A 19,413-nucleotide genomic window follows, 5' to 3' on the forward strand; every position below is an offset into this window, starting at 1 on the left:
CGCTAGATGTAGTAGGAGATGTTGCGCAATAGGGCGAGTGGTGAGCAGACAGGCGGAAGCACAGCACTGGGCGCCAGCGGAGATCTGAGAGCATAGCTTTTGCTGCGCTATACTCTGCATTTACACATTAGGCTGGGGAGGTGCAGGAAGAGGGTATGCAGCTAAATGCAACAGTATTATGCATCCACCATAAACGGCACATAGATTATATTCTCTTGTGTGTGTTTTGTTTTTTTGCGTAGGGGTGGGGGTTGACACAGGACATCTTGCATGGGGTGGCAAAAAGTCTAGAAAAGGTCCTATTTCTACTTCCCTTTTGGAGAGTGAACAATAGTTTGCTGCACAGGGGCGTAGCAATAGGGGTTGCAGAGGTGACCGCATCGGGGCCCTTGGGCCAGAGGGGCCCCGAAGGGCCCTGCCTCTTATACAGTATTAGCTCTCTATTGGTCCTGTGCTCATAATAATCACTTCTATCGATACTTTGAATGGTAGTAATCATTAACAAACTGTTCCCCGTCCCCTTCTTGCACCTCTGACACTGTAGTTGCCATTGGCAGGTTTTGGCGCGTCATATCAATTGTTATGTATAGAGAGTTTGGGGGGGGGGGGCATTATAAAACTTGCATCGGGGCCCACAGCTCCTTAGCTGCGCCACTGAGTTTGCCATATCAGGTTGCTGCTGACCAGTGCATGCCTAGCTCTAGTGTACAGTAGATAAGTTATGGCAAGGCAAATACTGTAGAACACAGCATTTACAAACCTATCAACAACAAACCACAAAACTGCAGAATCCACAGCATCCAAATGGAATGTCACACGGAACTAATACTCTTCTTCTCTGTTCTGTTGGGGACCTGTATTCGCAACGCACAGCCGGGTTGCTAGGAGACGATTGGTCCTTGTCTCCGGCCTTTGCAGGCAGCGGGACGCCGGGCGGGCAGCACCATGCAGGGGGAGGAAGAGGAGCTGTCTGTCAGCATCGCACACATCGTGCAGAAACTAGTGTTGTCCGGATCATGAACGATTCGGATCTTTGATCCGAATCTATTTTATGAGTGGATCATCCGAATCATCAAAATGAACGATTCGGATCGCAAAAGGGGCGGGGCCAGGAGCGACACGCCCCCTCTCAGCGGGCAGCGGGGTCCTGGAAGCAGGGATCGCTGAGTTGGAAGGGAGGCAGCCTTGCAGGGAGACAGGTAGATGAGAGAGAGGGGACATGGGTGCCACTGCCAGATATGTGTAGAGCACACATACTGGCTATAACGTGCTGCCCATTATAGGCTGTCTGTTCCGTAGTGCTGCACAGTGAACACATGGGAAGCTTTTGGCTCAGCACAGCTCAGTAACTTTGCAGACACTGTGATTGAAAGGCAATATAATCCTCCTGCACTCGGCACTAAACAGCTGCACTTATCTTCTGGGAATGTTTTCTTTCACTGTGCGACCTTTTCTTTCAAAGTGTACAGATGAACATATAGGTGAAATATATGTAAAGCAAATGATTGCAGCATGTGGGTATTACGTGCAAACATTTCTGCTCTCTGCTCGTCCCTCCTCCCTTCTCTGTCCACTCCCTGCCCTCTGTCCATCTTCTCCCCTTCTCTGTGTGTCCACCCCCCTCTCCTTCTCCTGTCCACAGACCTGTCCTGCTGTTCATTTCACCCCCGAATGCTTCCAGTAGTAAAATGATCCGAGATTCGGATCAAAGATCCGGATCTCTTCAATGATCCGATTCGAATCATCCGGATCATTGAAAAGATCCGAACTTCCCATCTCTAGCAGAAACTGAAGGCCAGCGCGCTGCACTCGCAGCTGGAGAAAGAGGCGCGGGTGAGTGACGGAACCAGCAGTGACAAAGCCCACATCGGCATCACGCCTGTTGTCAGTGCTGCAGTGCCATGTCAGCCTGTGGCCACTAGAGGCGCAAGTGCAAGCTGCGCGTGTAAACCAGCAGCCTGCCTGGCATGGTTGGTGCTCTACTTGAATTGTCATGAGAAGAGGCTCATAGCTCCCAACTGTACCTCTTTCGGAGGGACAGTCCCTCTTTGGAAACCTTGTCCCTCTGCCATCCTCATTTGTCCCTCTTTCTATGTAAAAATATATGTTTTTCTACTAAAAAATGTGTTTTTGACTCTGAACTTTATTCCCATCCTTTAAAGAGACACTGAAGCGAGACTAAATCTCGCTTCAGCTCTCATATATAGCAAGGGCACGTGTGCCCCTGCTAAAACGCCGCTATCCCGCGGCTTAACGGGGGTCCCTTCACCCCCAACCCACCCCCCGCAATACTTGGTCGTAAAATGGTCGCTGGCTGTCTCTGGTTGGGGCAGGGCTAACGGCTGCAGCCCTGCCTCCCAGCGCGTCTATCAGACGCGCATCGCCGCCTCTCCCCCGCCCCTCTCAGTGAAGGAAGACTGAGAGGGGCGGGGGAGAGGCGGAGATACGCGCTGACAGACGCGCGTGGGGCAGGGCTGCAGCGGTTAGCCCTGCCCCAACCAGGAAGCGCTCCCCCGCATTACGGAGGGGATTTGGGGGATCAGGGACCCCCGTTAAGCCGCGCTATAGCGCGTTTTAGCAGGGGCACGCATGCCCCTGCTAGCTATGAGGTCTGAAGCGAGATTTATTCTCGCTTCAGACTCTCTTTAAATTGGTATAGTACTAATTTTAAAATGTTAAAATGAAGGAAAATGAACCAGTGTGGTTTGAATTATAAAACAACATATTTTTCTTATAAAATTTGTATGGTATGCGTGACTAGGGGTGTGATGGGGACATGATCAGGGGTGTGGTTTAAGTGTCCCTCTTTCTCATCTCAAAAAGTTGGGAGGTATGGAGGCTGAATATGAGTACTGAAATAAATGTTAAACTGAGTCACCTAAATTGTACAAAAAGACATACTTACCTAATGGCCTGTACCCACCCCGCGATTTTCCAGTGATTTTTTTCCAATGACTGACCATTTTTTGGAGTGGCGAGCGTTCATTTCTGCGATCTCGCAATGTGGGTACAGCCGCGAGATAAAGTGAACGATGTTTAACGACACATGCTAATAATGTGGTGCATCTTTAAGATCCCTGACGACTCTGTGCAAAGTACTGCGATTGTTTGACTTCCCGTTTGTGCCCGTCGTGCAACGTCGCAAGTAGTAAGAGGCGTTGCTTAATGCTCGTCATCAGGGGTACGTTGCTGGACCTGTCGGGTGGCGAGTACTCAGCTTTAGAAGAGGGAAGCCTCTGGATCCTATAGAGGCTTACCATTACATTGGGGCTGCACTCCTCTTCAGCCATAATGTGCTGTTGTGAGTAAAGCCACGCCTGTGCAGTAAGCTGAAGCCATTCCGATGTGCAGGCGAGTCCCGGGCAGTGGCAGAGGACAGCGTGGGTAGCAGGGGGGCATAACTAGAAATCACTGGGCCCCCCTCGTTTTCTGCACAGGTAAACTGAGAACCAATATTATTCATTTGGCAAGTGCACACTTGAATGTGTTTTCCCCATGCAGATGAAAACTGACAGCAGTGAAGCACTGCATGCATTTTATCAATTACATTACCTTCTGTGATAAAATGGGAATGTCTTCACACATACAGACACACATGGGGCTTGATTCACTAAATCGTGATAACTGATATCACGGTCGCGCTAATGTTTTGTGCGTAACGTAGTGAAATTTCACTTGCAAAGCGACCGTTTTTGCGTGAAAGTTCACGATTGCGCACGAAAAATGTTACATGTGTTATAACGCGCGCAAAACACTAGTGCAACCGTGATATCAGTTAGCACAGTTTAGTGAATCAAGCCCCATGTGTGTTTGTATGTGTGAATAAAGCCAATGGTGTGCAGAAAATGCATACAGAATGACACCAGAGGAGTGTCCTCCCAGCCTCAGCTTATTACACTCACTATGTCCATCTCTGATGGAGCAGAACTGGCTCTGCAGACTTCTCCAGCATCACTACAGTACACAGTATTTGGGAAGATAGTGGAGAGGCTGGTGACAGGGTGCTGTACACAAGAGCCTGCTGCACACTGTCTACAAATCTTTGTCTGCAAAACTTTATATGATTCCGTATCAGTGGCTGAGCAGATGCAGTCATTTGAAGAACTGTGCAGAGAGCATAACGTTTTTTTTCCCCTCTCCCTGCCCTTAGTTGTCAGTCTCTCAGGAGAAAGAAAATAAACTTATTCCCCCACAGGGCCCCCTGTGGCTTCTGGGCCCCCCTGCCGCTGTATCCCTTGCAGGGCTTTTGTTACGCCTCTGGTGGGTAGCCTCTGGAGGATCTAGATGCTTCACTGTTCTTAGGTATTTACTATATTTACACCTTGGGTTCTCATTCGCATTTTACACCAGATATTTGTGCTGGCTGCTAGCTTTAGCAGTATTTTTCTGTGATACTAAAAATGGCAGACAACAATGCTGGTACCTCACTCTATAAATTAAAGTTGATGGTTTTCTGGCTAAGGGGAACCCAGCAGGAAACCTCATAGACCACCAGTCGGTCAGGCCGACCCCCCCCCCCCCCCCCAACCAGTGGCAATGTGGTCGCAACCACTAATTGGTGAGAAATATGGGACTCGATGGGAAACGCTATCCACGCCGCCTGACAAATAGGTTTAACCACCCTGGCGTTCTATTAAGATCGCCAGGGTGACTGCGGGAGGGTTTTTTTTAAATAAAAAAAAAACTATTTCATGCAGCCAACTAAAAGTTGGCTGCATGAAAGCCCACTAGAGGGCGCTCCGGAGGCGTTCTTCTGATCACCTCCGGCGGCCAAAAGTAACACGGAAGGCCGCAATGAGCGGCCTTCCGTGTTTTGCTTACTTCGTCGACATGGCGACGAGCGGAGTGACGTCATGGACGTCAGCCGACGTCCTGACGTCAGCCGCCTCCGATCCAGCCCTTAGCGCTGGCCGGAACTATTTGTTCCGGCTGCGCAGGGCTCAGGTGGCTGGGGGGACCCTCTTTCGCCGCTGCTCGCGGCGGATCGCCGCAGAGCGGCGGCGATCAGGCAGCACGCGCGGCTGGCAAAGTGCCAGCTGCGTGTGCTGCACTTTATTTTATTAAAATCGGCCCAGCAGGGCCTGAGCGGCACCCTCTGGCGGTAATGGACGAGCTGAGCTCGTCCATACCGCTAAGGTGGTTAATAAAGTTGCCAAAGGCTGCGGATGAGGGGACGACAGGGGTGTAGTTTTAGAGTTTATTTAATCAATACTGTTTCCAGCTGTGTCCCCTATTAGTTACAAAATAGTGGTTGCGACCAAATTAGTAAGTTTGCTGTGAGCGGCCGTTGGTCTGTGAGGTTCCCTGCTGGGTCCCCTCACCTAGACGAGCGCCTGTTTCCCTGAAGTTGTCTTAACTTAGAATTTGTGAAATGTTGCCAGGAGAAATATTGCATGTAGGCTTAGCTCTCAAAGTACTAAAAGAGAAATAGGGACACCTTGAACACCTGAAGTATTAAAACAAGAAATGGCATGGCTGACCCTTGTGCTTTAAAAAGCACTCTTTTTAGGATTAGGACATCAGTTAGTGAACACTCACTGGCCCTGTCCACAGGTTCAGTGCTGAATGGTGCTGAAGTGTGGTGTTTTGGTGAATTTGGAATGACATTCTGAATTCGAACTAACTCCAAAACAAGTTGTTATCAGCTCTTGTTTAGGGTAGCATTAGATGTGTCATGGGCAATGGATACCTTCAAACACTTCTAAAACACAGACTACACATTTGTTTGTCATTTTTTTCAGCACACTAAGTGCTTCCTGCTTACCTCCAAGCAACCTTCCCCCCCCCCCCCCCCCAAAAAAAAAACCCACTATGGTGGCAGGCTATACATTTTATGAGCATGGGGTAACATTTGTACAAATATTGTAACCCCTGCAAGCAACTAGTAAGGGTGGTAACAACATGGTAAAGGAGGTGGCAGTGCATATCTGCGGGAATGAGTCCAGGACCCACAGCATTGTACCATTGAGCCAATCAGATGGGTTATGTTTACTTAGTCACAAATGTAAAGCTAGCCATTTAAGATTAATTTTCTGTCAGTTTCTATCACCTTGATAAGCTTTATATATTGCAGCTTCTGGGGTAGCCATCAGTAATTAGGGAAGCACAGTGGAAATTCGCAGTAGCCCCCCCCCCCCCCCCCATGTTTATCCTGCAAAAAATGAAGCAGATTTGCAATATGGATTTTAAAGAGAACCCAAGGTGTTTTTTGGGGGGCAGATGGGACACAGAGGCATGTTCCTTGACTCATGACATCCCTCTGTATCCCCACACCGCAGCTCTTTGCCTCCCACCCCCAACCGCCATGCTATAGCCCCCCGAGATTAGTGACAATATTTGTCACTATTTTGAAGGTAAACATGTGGGAGAGAGATTTCCTGTTCAAAATGCACCCCAGGGTTGTTCCTGCAGGATTTCCAGAGCTGCAATTGGGCAGCTCTCTCTCCTTGGCCAGACCCATGCCGCTCCCCCGCCCCCCTGCACGCTGTGAATGAGAGAATTCATCTCTCATTCCAGCATCGTGACCCAGAGGTCACAAAAGTGAAAGTGGGTCATTATGGCCAAAAGAAGCGCCGGTTTTGGAGGCTACCTGAACTGCTCAGCCCCCCGGATCAGGTAGCCTAGTGTTTTTTTAAATTTCATGATCCCACCTTGGGCTCTCTTTAAATACATCGTTTTTTTCTGTGAAATGCTGTTACAAAAGCTGAACGCAAACAAGCTATTGTCCATAGTGGCGATGTATAAGTAACATTAAAGGGAACCCAAGGTGAGAGGGATATGGAAGCTGTCATATTTATTTCTTGGTAAACAATGCCAGTTACCTGACAGCCCTGCTGATCTTCTGGCATATATAGTGTCTGAGTCAAAACCCTGGAACAAGCATATGGCTAATCCAGTAAAACCTGAGTCAGCTGAATCAAAGTACCTGATCTGCTGCATGCTTGTTCAGGGTCTATGGCTAAAAGTATTAAAGACACAAAATGAGGAGGATGCCAGGCAACTTGTATTGTTTAAAAGGAAATAAATATGGCAGCCTCCATATCCCTCTCGCCTCAGGTTCCCTTTAAACACGGATGCAGGGGCAGGCTCTGCTGCCTATGGTTGTATCTATGTCCCATCTTGGTACGCTCACTGTTGGAGCATGATTCAGTATAAAGTAAAAAAAAAACACTCTGTGAGTTAAAATGAAAGCCTTGTATCGCACACAAATTTCCAGCTCATTCCAATAATATCACTGGTGTGACATCAGCAAGTACTTGCATGATGCACACACCTTTTCTGTGTTGGCTAGGATGTACCATTTGGTTATCAATATTTCATATCTGGGCAGATTTTTTTTTATGCAGCACATATCACCTATGGCTTGGCTAACTATATTATTATAATTTATTTTATTACCGATAATAGTGTTGATGATGATGATATTTAAGAGGATAATATATGAGGATAAAATAACATGTATGTAATATCTAGGTCCAATTTGTGCCTGACCTAATTTTTTAGAAGATCGGTAAAGAAGCCTTTCCTGGTAAATTTCTACATACTTTATTCTTTTGAAATTTGGGTTGCTAGTATTACGATCCCCCACTACAATCATTTTTCATTAGACCTAATAGTACCCTCCCAAATACTGAAACCCAACAGCCGCAGAGATCTCTGTTTTAAACAAACGTTTTACTGAAGGTGTAAACTTTGTGTTTTTATTCTCCTTCCTATCGTGTTGATCAGGGCTACTTTGGTGAGATTTAAGGAGAAGTCTTTACACTAGGTCCATTAATTGCAATACATGTTTTAAAACCCATCTCTAGGCACATATGTAAAAAACACCATCTAATAGGTCAGTAAACAGAGCACTCAAATGTTAACTTTTTGTATGACATACAAAAATAAGATATCTTTCTGCAGCTAAAAATCACTGCCTACACAATAAATTTGCACAGAGAGGATGTCATAGTCTTAATTTGTCTGAGAAGATTGCAGCCTGTAGAACAGACTGTCAGTACCACAGGACGTGGTAAGTGTCTGGGCTCTTGAACAGTTATTTTACAAGTGGCATTTTACAAATTGGCATTGGTTATTCATAGAGCTTCTACACTTACATAAACAAGCTCTTGAAATGTCTGCCTTTACCATTTGGAAAAGCGTTTTTGCCTGAACTGGGGTTTAAGAATTCAGAGTTGTGAAGTTTTTGAACTTTGGTTGATTCTGCTGCTCTTTTTGCCCCTGTTGAGGGGACCTCCATTTGTGTGCACCTCTGACTATGGAACCTGCTGAATGCCTCCACAGGAGCCACACTACCAGCAGAAGGGAAATCTGGTGATATGCTTCATAGCTTGCGCTTTTCCCATACAATTTATAGTTTGATTGTCTAATTTACAGAATGTTCTTTTTGCTGAGCACGGGATGACCACTGCTTTATGGGGAGTGCAGGCTTCTAGCGTTCAACCTTTAGGAAGTGCAGCCAAGAACCACATGACTCAGCTTTCAAATGGAATTTAAAGCGGAATATAACCCTGCATTTCAACTTTGCTCTAAAACATTATTTACAGTATATTATATGCAACCAGCATTTTTTTTTTACTAGACCAGCATTGGAAGGGTTACACAGGGCTTTAAAGTTCCTAGAGATTTCTGCAGACGCATCCGAACTTGAGAGAGATACATTTTGTTTACATAAATGTATCTAAGTGTTGAATGTGACTCATCTCTCTCACTGAGAAGGAGCTGGAGGACAGCCAAAGAGTGTGTAACATTTCTAAATATATACATATAACTAAATAGAATGTAACTATCTGAACGTCTACATATCTCTCCACGGAACTTAAAACCTCTGTGTTTAACCCTTCCAATGCTGGTCTAGTAAAAAAAATGCTTTTTGCATATAATATGCTGTAAATAATGTTTTAGAGCAAAGTTGAAATGCAGGGTTATATTCCGCTTTAAGCTTATTGCAAAGATAAATAAAGCTTTAAAGCTTTCACCTTTTGATAGTAGGAACAGTGTACTGTATATGTGTGGATTGCTGCAGGAGCACTGCTGTAGCAATAGGAGATGCAGAGGTAGTGACTGCACTGAGGCCCTGGACTAGAGGGGTCTACCTGGGGCATCCTTCAATAGTTGTATTGGCTCTTTATTGGGGCTATGGTGGTAATGTTCATCTCTATATGTGTTTTAATTAGTGGCAATCATTAACAAACTGTTTCCCTCCCTCTGCTGGAACCTCTCTGACACTTTGGCTGTCCTTGAAAGAGACTATATGGGTTTCGGTAAATTACCGAATTTCTAACGCACCTGTGAAAATCTTGATGAATTAGCAAAAAAAAAGTCTAAAATCCTGATTGCGGTTTTTTCCCAATTTGTTTTTTTTTTTCCCGAACAGCCTTTGATGAGTTGGAGCCCTAGTGGAGTAATAATGGCAGTGTTGCCAACTGCCTGTATTTTAATGGACAGCCAATATAAAAGTAAGCAAATTAAAGGACCAATATAGTGAAAAAGTAAGCAGTTAAAGAGACTCTGAAGCGAGTCTAAATTAACTTTTTAACATGTAGTCATGTTAAGAACTATAACCCCTGCTAAACTGCTGCTATCCAAATCCCCTCTGATGTGTCCGTGGAGCACTTCCTCATAGAGGCAGAGTTTATGGCTGTAGCTGTGCCTCATGCACGTCAATCCCCGCTGATTGCTGCCTCTCCCCGCCCCTCTCAATCTGCCTTCACAGAGAGTGGCAGGGAGAGGCGGAGATCCGTGCGGCGATTGGTGTGCATGGAGGCAGAGCTGCAGCTCAAAGCTCTGCCTCCCTGGGCAGCAAAATCCACGACCAAGAAAGGCATGGATTTTGCAGGGGGGATTTGAGGGGTGTAAACCCCTCGTTTTGCCATGGGATATCGGCGGTTTAGCAGGGGTTATAGTTGTTAAAGAGTAACTGTCAGGCTGCAGAAGCTAATTTAAACCTCTATTCTCCTGTGTTAAACAGTTTAGAAGGAAGCCAAAAAGGCATTACTGTAGTTAAAAATCTCTCTTAGGCTAGAAACCCACTAGGAGAGCTTTTCTGAGCGCTTTGTGATTTGAAAAGCTCTAGCTAATGTAATGCTATGGGTGTGATCCCACTAGAGTGATGTGATTTTATAAAAAAAAACCCATAGCATTGCATTAGCAAGAGCTTTTTCAAATCACTCACACTTAGAAAGCGCTCCCAGTGGGTTTCTGGCCTTACATTTGATGTGTGCTTATCAGCAAAGCTGTTAGACCCAAGCTCTTAAGAGGACGCAAGCCGCATACCATACTGCAAAGCATTCTGGGGCCCTCCCATCGGCTGCTAATGAGAAGTTACAGGATCAAGTTTCAGCAGCTTGTAACTCAGTCCAGCGCACAGCACTGATAAATCTCCGGGCAGAGTACACTGCAGGAGTCCGCTATTGTTCCTAGCCACATGGCTAATTAATATTCACTGCACACTAGTGTTATTCAGTACGAGCTTTTCTGTGATCAGGAAGCAGGCAGGACATGACGACACATTTGGCTTCATAGGAGACAGACAAACATGGAACCTGCCATGAGCTGTCAGGAGCATCATTCTCTGCATATACTATATATAAATTCTGTGAAATCCAAACGTGGACAGTGAAATGCATATGTAAATGTAAGTACAGCCAGTATTTAGCTACTGATATATGTTTATTTTCTCTGAGACCCTATACCTAACAGCTCCTCTTTAACATGACTGCATGTTAAAAAAATGAATTTAGACTTCAGAGTCTCTTTAAAGGGACACTGAGCGGTAATTCAAAACTAAATTGGGACTTACCTGGGGCTTCTTCCAGGCCCCCTCCCCCCCTAAGCCCGTGAGGTTCCCTGGCAGTTCGGGTAATTCGGTGACTTCAGCTGAAGTGCGTGCACACGGTGAGCACCCTGTGCATCATCACACCGACCACCGTAAGAGTCCTGCACATGCACAATCCAGTCTTTAGAGAACCGCGCATGCACAGAATTCTTACGACTGCTGGAGTGATAACGCACAGGGTGCGCTCTGTGAGCACGCACAGTGACTCCAGCTGAAGTTGCCGAATTACCAGAGCTGCCAGCAGAACCAAGAATTTCCTGTGTTTTTTTTGTTTTTTGGGAGATTGGACGTGTTGGAAATTTCAGACCAACTTTATCAAGAATTGTATGGTGTGTGATGGATTTCCAATTGCTTGATGTTCAGTTCCTATCAATTTTTTCTGAGCTTTCAATTATTTTATTCATGATTGGGGAAAAATTGAACATAGGTTTGTGGTACGTTGGTCAAATTTTTTAATTGTTACAATCAGTCAGAAAAATTGATTGCTATTCTTGAATTGAACAGATATTTAAAAAAAATGTATGGTGTGTGGCCACCTTGGTCTAACTGCCAAAATGATAAGATACTAGCCAGCCTCCCTACTCGCTTGTTCAAGGAATGCTTTTGAAAAGAATTAAAGGAATTTTAATTTTAATTGCTCGCTTTTTTTGCTTAAAGTAAACCTGAGGTGAAAGTGATATGGAGGCTGCCATATTCATATCCTTTCAAGAAATACCAGTTGCCTGGCTATCCTTCTGATCCTCTGCCTCTAATACTTTTAGCCACATGCCCTGAACAAGCATGCAGCAGATCTGGTGTTTCTGACATTGTCAGAACTGATAAGATTAGCTGCATGTTTGTTTCTGGTATTCTTCAGACACTACTACAGCCAAATAGATCAGCAGGACAACCAGGCAACTGGTATTTCTTAAAAGTAAATAAATATGGCAGCCTCCGTCTCCATATCACTCTCACCTCGGGTTCATGTTAAAGGGACTCCGAGCAGTGCAGAAACTATGGAAATATGCATATCATTTTAAAACTCTCTTTCTCCTCTTTCCAATGATATATAAAATGCCACCCTACGCCTTTTAGTTTTTGCTATTTTCGCGATTGAAATTGCCGCGGCCGCGATTTAGATCGTGAAAATAGAGAAAACTAAAAGGCGTAGGCCGCGGTTTAGGTGTCGCCAGAAAGAGGAGAAAGAGAGCTTTAAAATGATATCCAACTTACCATAGTTACATTGTATTACACAGGGTGACTTTTTCTGCTGAATGGAGCTGCTGACTTTGAGAAAAAGTCACCCTGTGTAATACAATGTAACTATGGTAAGTTGGATATCATTCTCCTCTATCATTGGAAAGAGGAGAAAGAGAGCTTTAAAGGGATACTGTAGGGGGGGTCGGGGGAAAATGAGTTGAAGTTACCCAGGGCTTCTAATGGCCCCCCACAGACATCCTGTGCCCGCGCAGCCACTCACCGATGCTCCGGCCCCGCCTCCAGTTCACTTCTGGCATTTCTGACTTTAAAGTCAGAAAACCACTGTGCCTGCATTGCCGTGTCCTCGCTCCCGCTGATGGCACCAGGAGCATACTGCGCAGACCAAAGACCATACTGGGCTTGTGCAATACTCTCCTGGTGACATCAGCGGGAGCGAGGATGCAGCTGCGCAGGCGCAGTGGTTTTCAGACTTTAAAGTCTGAAATTCCAGAAGTGAACCGGAGGCGGGGCCGGAGCATCGGTGAGTGGCTCCGTGGGTACGGGATGTCTGCGGGGGGCCATTAGAAGCCCTGGGTAAGTTCAACTCATTTTCCCCCGACCCCCCCTACAGTATCCCTTTAAAATGATATGCATCTTTCCGTAGTTTCCGCACTGCTCGGAGTCCCTTTAAGCATTTTACTGGTGATCACTGCTATAGTGTTGATGTGTTTTTTAAAATGTAACTGTCAGGCATAAAATCAAAAATCAATTCTTTATTTTTATCTGGTAAACAAGTAATAAGGATGCTAACCAGGCAATCCAAAAGTTAAAATCTCTATTACTTTTCTTGTTGATAAATGATCATTCCCCAGTTTACCTAACTCTTATTTGGTAAATTGCCGCACAAAGGAAGTGCAGGGCTGTCTTGTCCTTTTTTGCTTCTCTACTTTGCCCTCAGACTCAACTAATGCAGAATGATTGGCTGAAGCTTCTTTCCCTCCTGTTTTCCCCTCCCACACCTCTGTTCCTCTCTGATTGGCCAATATTTCTTATGCTGAGACAATGCAATTTTTTTTTATAGTGGAGGGCAGGCAATGCATACACAATCAGGCAGAGGAGAGTAAGGAAGGAAATTACATCAGGATTGGCTTCAAAATAGCCACAGTTAAAATCGGAAATGCTAAGGATTTTCTCTTTTTTTACTGTAGAAAAATCACTAAACTCAAAACGTGGACGGTGCAATACATATGTTATGTAAGTAGAGCAAGTATTTATATACGTGTTTTTTTTTCTGAGATAGTATGGCTGACAGCTCCTCTTCAATGCATATAGGTCCATTATGCATGGACCCTCAGTGTGAGTGTGACTTCTTTCAATGTATATTGAATTGTTTTAAATAAAGTGCATCCCCCTGTGTTACCTACCTAGCCCTGACTCCATCTCATATGTTCTATGGTGACAGTCACTGTCCCCATCTTTGAGTACTGGGTGTCTGCAGACTACACAGAGAGAGGGATTTTAACATACTGTACAGTGCTAAGCAAATACATTTTTTGACTCTTCCATTGTGATTTGGATACCTCTGGCTGCTGATTGCCATGTACATCAGCACTCATATTTTACCTAAACTCCTCTCCTGTCCTGGCTATTGTGTGGCAACTGAAGTAGTGAAATCATTGTAACTAATGTCATACAAACATGCAACGCGGCCTGCAACTCCTGTGTCTCTGGTCTTTTTTGCGGCCAGCATCTCTTGCAGGAAATTACAAACACAGCAGACAAGCAATATGTTTGTTTCACTTTTCACACACTGTAAGGTACATTATGTATCTAACAGTTTTGCCCTAAGTTATTTTTTCAAATAACTGAACTCTGTAGAATTTTAGTTCCACTTACGCCTACACAGTGACCAGTGTGCTTACAGAGTGATCTATGTCTCTTTACACTTTCACTTGTGCCTACATAGTGACCGGTGTCTCTGTACACTTTCACTTGCACTCGTGCCTACATTATTATTATTATTATTCATTATATTTATAAAGCGCCAACATATTACGCAGCGCTGGACATTCATTTAGGTTACAGACAATATTTAGGGGTGACATACAGCAATATGACAATACAGGATTACAAGAAAACCAGATCATGCAGCACAGTATGAGGTACAAGGTAATGCTTAGTCAGTCACTGGATGAGAGAATGGAGATTAGGCAAGTTAGGTTCACTCAAATGCGTACATAGTGACCGGTGTCCCTAGATGGGAGTGCAGTGCTTGAGAACTGCAAGGAATTGCTTCCTCTAGTAGTTGATTCTGCAGCCTTATAACTGATTCTAAGCATGTTTTCTGAGTTACATCTAACTGGAAGTTTGCCAACTGAAATAATTAGTATTCTTCTCAATCTCCACAGGCTGGGCACAATGCTTGTCGAAGGCACCCATCCATCATCTTAATTAGACAACTTCTCCAATGTAAAACGCTGTATTTTCTTTCTAGCCCCCAACAACTTTAGTACCTTATGCCATTATTATCACAGCAAGCTTACTATTTATGCAGCGTGGGGGCTTCCTTACAAACATTTTTATTGCTTCGGTTACCTAACTGAATTATTTACTTTTAAATAATAAGACTTTTCTGACAGGGATGTTTTTGCATTTTTTTGTGTTTAGCTATAATCAATTGTAATACAGAATCACAGATATGGTTTATTGTTTCCCATGACTCCTGTGTCCCTGGTCTTCTACCAAGCATCCTGGATGTTACAGGTAGCAGCTGTTTCTGTAAGGCTAGTTTTCCACGGTAGCAACTTTGCAGCATTTCCTCACATGTGAATTCTGATGTGGAATTTCAATCTGTTGAAATCAATAGGCTGCTTTCGATTCATATGTGTAACGATTGGTGTCAGCACACCAGACTAGGTGTGAAATCCTTAGCATCAACACCAGGGAACTAGCCTAAGGTCTGAGCGCTAACACGCACGTATTCACGGCAACAGACAACCCTATAATGAAGCCCGGAGGCTTATGAAGCAGAGGAGACCCCACTGGCACGCCCCTCCGAATCAGCCAATCCTGGGCGCCGTGGGACTCCTCTGACGTCAGCCGACTGACAGGTCAGCTGACGGGCTTCCTCCCCGCATAAAGGTCCCGTCTGTGTGCGCGCCCGCGCGCTACGGCGACCCCCTGCCCGGAAAAACGTTCCGTCCTCGGCGTCCTGGACGTCGAGGGTACGGATGGCCGCATGGAGGCAGGTGCGGCGGCGGTGCTGTTCGCCGCAGCTGCCTCGTTTCTCACAATGTGGGGGAAAAAGAATAATGGGGGCACCATTTTTTCAGGCAACACATCCGAATCCGATTTCGATGTGTACTCTAATCCATCACCTCAGGTTCCGGCATCCATCTTGGAGACACATGCTGGCACAAGTGGAGACTGTACCTAAATCTCAACTCCACAGCAAGTAGGCCTGAGGATGCAACGACCTGTAGTCTGTGGACCACCATCAAGCGGAATCACAATTTAGCACAACATACAATACATACCTGCCTCCTGACACCTTATAACCTGTGGAGGCACAAGCTTTACATTTTTGGGGAGGCACAATGTCTAGCTGGTGTGGCCCATTTGGACGATCAAATTTGATGCTTGTATGGCAAGCTTTAGATTTTTTTTTGCCTAACTCAGGTGATAAAATTAAGGCTAACTAGTTCAGCAGTGATAGGAACCAAATGTAAACATCACAAATAGAACTCAGAGGCTTTTGAGCAGAGCAGATTGTGCAAATGATGATGCTATTTTTGAAGAAAAGTTACCTACAGATGCACTTGGCTGGCTTGCTGGCATGCTTTTTTCCTTACTTGCTAGCAAGCTGCTCCTGTCTGGACAGATCACAGACAAATCATTCCAGCCCCCAGCCTGTGTCTCATGAACTTACAAACAAGGGAGGGGGACGAGGCAGGAGGGTTAGTAGCTAAGCATTGCTGGAGACTCCAGCTTGTATTATTATCCTGATTCAAAACTTCCTGGCTGTAAAATACAAACTCTAGTTTATCAGCTTATTTAAATGAAAAACAGTAACTTTTGCAAATATAAGTGTTGTCCAGATAGATTAATTACAAGTGATCTTGCACAGATTGTGAGGTATTTATGGCAAATAGATTGTTTACTTAATGCCTACATAGACTCAGGCTGACATGGAGAGTTTTTTTTTAACGTATCTTATCCTGTTCACTGTATGCTGCTGGAAACAGTTAACTGTATGTTACTGAGTACATGTGGGGAGGGGGGCACAGTGATTCCTGGGGGGGAGGGGGGGGCAGTGTTCCAGCATGCCCCAGTGTAGCGCCGCCCATGTTTATAACCCATATAGTTACCATTTCTGCCTTTGCTCTATAGTGTAAAAATTATAGTTTTCTCATGATCACAGTCAAGCTGTTGCTGGGAGTATCCCTTATATTCTGATCTAGTGTAAAATGATAAACAGTGATTCCATTAAATACGTACATACTACCTTTGAAAAATGATTAATACTGTATGTGCATATTAGGAGTTCACATAAATACTACGTGGATGTTTAACACGAAAATGGGGTTACTTTGATTTCGGAAAATTCAGAACTCATTTACAGAAAACTCCATTATTTAGGCACTTAAAGAGACTCTGAAGCCTCCAGAAAACACAGTTTTTATGTTACAATGTTGTTCGGCATGAATGCCCCCTCTGAAACGCCACATCCCCGCGGTTGAAATCTCAATCCCCCCCAAAACCACATGGAAAAAATCCACGATTTTTCTGGTCTTGGATTTTGCTGCCCAGGGTGGCAGAACTTTGGGCTGTAGCTCTGCCTCCATGCGCGTCAATCAGCGTTGATCGCCGCCTCTCCCCCGCCCCTCTCAGTGAAGGAAGACTGAGAGGGGCGGGGAGAGGCGGCAATCTGCGCAGATTGACGGAGGAGAGGCAGAGCTACTGCTCAAAGCTCTGCCTCTATGCGGAAGCCCTGCCCAAATCTCCCCCTGGGGATTTCGGGGGGGGGGGGGGATTAACTGAGATTTCAGCAGCTGGGATGCAGCGTTTAAGAGATTCATACCTAACAGCATTGTAACATAAAAACTGCGTTTTCTGGAGACTTCAGAGTCTCTTTAAAGCAGGGGTGGAGATGCCCAATGCATAAAAGATGGGCTGTTAACCTTATAAACAGGGAGGTAATCTTACCTCTCTTAACGCGTTCTGCGGGTGCTTGCTCGCTTCCTCAGGTCAGTGAAAAAACAGGCGCCTTAAAGACATATTTTTTTCAGTTGGGATAGGAATTGTTTGGGAAGTGCTGCTAAGTACTGGTGTATACATTTCACTGGAAACCTCTTTGTTTACTGTTATCAAAATACTTTCAAACTTTACTGACACCAAAACTGAGGGGAGGGGAAATTCCCCTTTCACTTGATCACTTGCCGCCTGCAGCCAACTCACTCGCCGCTGTTTCCTGCCCGGCCACCCACGTGGAGGAGCTCCTCACTGCAAGAGCGGCTCTCCCGGCCACTCCAGAGGCAGTCTCCACGGCCGCCTCCAGCCTGCTAGACCAACGCCACCTCCAGCCCGCTAGACCCGCTAAACAGGGCTGTTCCGGCCACCGCGATCAGCTGATGCTGAGCCGCTGCCAAAGAGACCAGGACGACACATGGAGGGAGGCGACAGCTGCTGCAGAAACCGCCGATCACAGCAGCAAGACAACCCACGCAGCTTCTCTGCTCTCAGCCGCACACAGCCGACCAAAGCCATGTGAAGCCTCAGCCATGCTGCCCCTTCAGCCACCGGATAATGACACCGGCAACACACTGCCCCAGCAGCCATTGGACCCATGCTCTCCTACACCGCTGCCAGAGCCTTTCCACCACAGGGTCAACAGGGTACCCGGTGTCCTGCACTCCACCACCACTGGGCCAGCAGCCCCATTGTTGCACATCAGCTGCACCGACTGCAATTGGGACATTTTACCAGTCCACTAGCCAGCTGCGGCAATGCCCAGGGACTATCTCTCTCCTTCTCTTCTCTCTCCTCTCTCTACTCTGTCCTCACTTTCTCTCTCACTTTCTCTTTACCTTCCTTCCTTTTCAGTTGCATCTTCTATTGCATCTCTCTCTCTTCCCTAGGGTTGGACTGGGGGGGCATCTGATTCAAGTATCGCTGCAAAATAATTCCGGGTACAACCCCCGTTGTACTTGGCGAAATAAATGATTCTGATCAGTTAACCCTGTGTGTAACTCTATGTGTAACTCTGTGTGTGAGAGAGAGAAAGCTCCCAACAACTGCAGCTTCTGTGTCCTGTGTTTCTGACTGAAGTGTCTGAAGAGAGCAGAGGAAATGTTAGAAATGTACTTTTTATTTCATGTATTTTAAATGTTTTAAATTTTTGGCAATAGTGTCCCTTTAAGGAAAGTTTTTATAATTTTCTAGATATATTAAAACATTTTTTTGCATAGTAAAACAAGTAGACTTTAATCTCCCTCGCCAGCAATATCCTGGAACACGATACGCCTTGTATTGCATGCATGGCTCATTTTACTGCTGCTTTAGATTAAATTCCCCCTCATAACATTTTACAGAAGAAGGTTTTAAGACTTTCATGCTGCAGGTAAATGTTTTTTACAGGAAGATTAAGTCACCGAATCACACAAATACAATTATTTCTTGTATCTTTGTTTTTGCATTGTGCATAAAGGCGTTTTAGGAATATCAAACAATTCAGAATGCATCAGTTCCCTGTTGCTGGATTGGGATAAGCTGTTAAATTTAGGGATGATCAATTTTTCAAAAAACAAAAGTGTCCCGGAGTGGCCAAAAGTGCGGGAGGAAAAGTCTGTGCATCATATAGTCCTCTGTCCCCGTCACACAGAATTCTGTGCAGCCACTACAGTGCATTCTGCTCTGGATGTACCTGTGCGAAAGTAGCCATACATAGAAAGCCTTAACCAGGCTTTATAATGCATTTAACCAATCAAGTGTGTGTGGTGTGACAGGAATAGAGGAGGAAATGTAGATACGGAAGGAAACTGCGGGACAGAGGAGGACACAGGGTAATAGAGAAGGGCACAGGGGGATTGAGGAAGGGACAGGAGGAGGGGACAAGGGGCGGAGGAGGACAGGGGCGGAGGAGGACACAGGGTAATAGAGAAGGGCACAGGGGGATTGAGGAAGGGACAGGAGGAGGGGACAAGGGGCGGAGGAGGACAGGGGCGGAGGAGGACACAGGGTAATAGAGAAGGGCACAGGGGGATTGAGGAAGGGACAGGAGGAGGGGACAAGGGGCGGAGGAGGACACATGGAGATGGAGGGGACAGAGGAGGACACGGGAACACAAGAGGTACGCAGAAGGCACAAGGGGACATAATAATTGGGGGGAGGTCTAT

General features: G+C 45.6%; 1 protein-coding gene across 1 annotated transcript in view; it reads left to right on the plus strand.

Annotated features, from left to right (window-relative positions):
• The first annotated feature begins 842 nt into the window (after positions 1 to 842).
• Positions 843 to 19,413, plus strand: part of TBC1D19 (TBC1 domain family member 19) — a 193,265-nt gene continuing 174,694 nt past the window's right edge. The window contains exons 1-2 of the mRNA XM_068278357.1: positions 843 to 992; positions 1,782 to 1,833. Of these exons, the coding sequence (XP_068134458.1) occupies positions 946 to 992; positions 1,782 to 1,833 (99 nt within the window). The 5' untranslated portion in view covers positions 843 to 945. The remainder of the gene's footprint in view (positions 993 to 1,781; positions 1,834 to 19,413) is intronic.

This window comes from Hyperolius riggenbachi, chromosome 1 (genome assembly GCF_040937935.1).
Source record: "Hyperolius riggenbachi isolate aHypRig1 chromosome 1, aHypRig1.pri, whole genome shotgun sequence".
Taxonomy (NCBI): Eukaryota; Metazoa; Chordata; class Amphibia; order Anura; family Hyperoliidae; genus Hyperolius; species Hyperolius riggenbachi.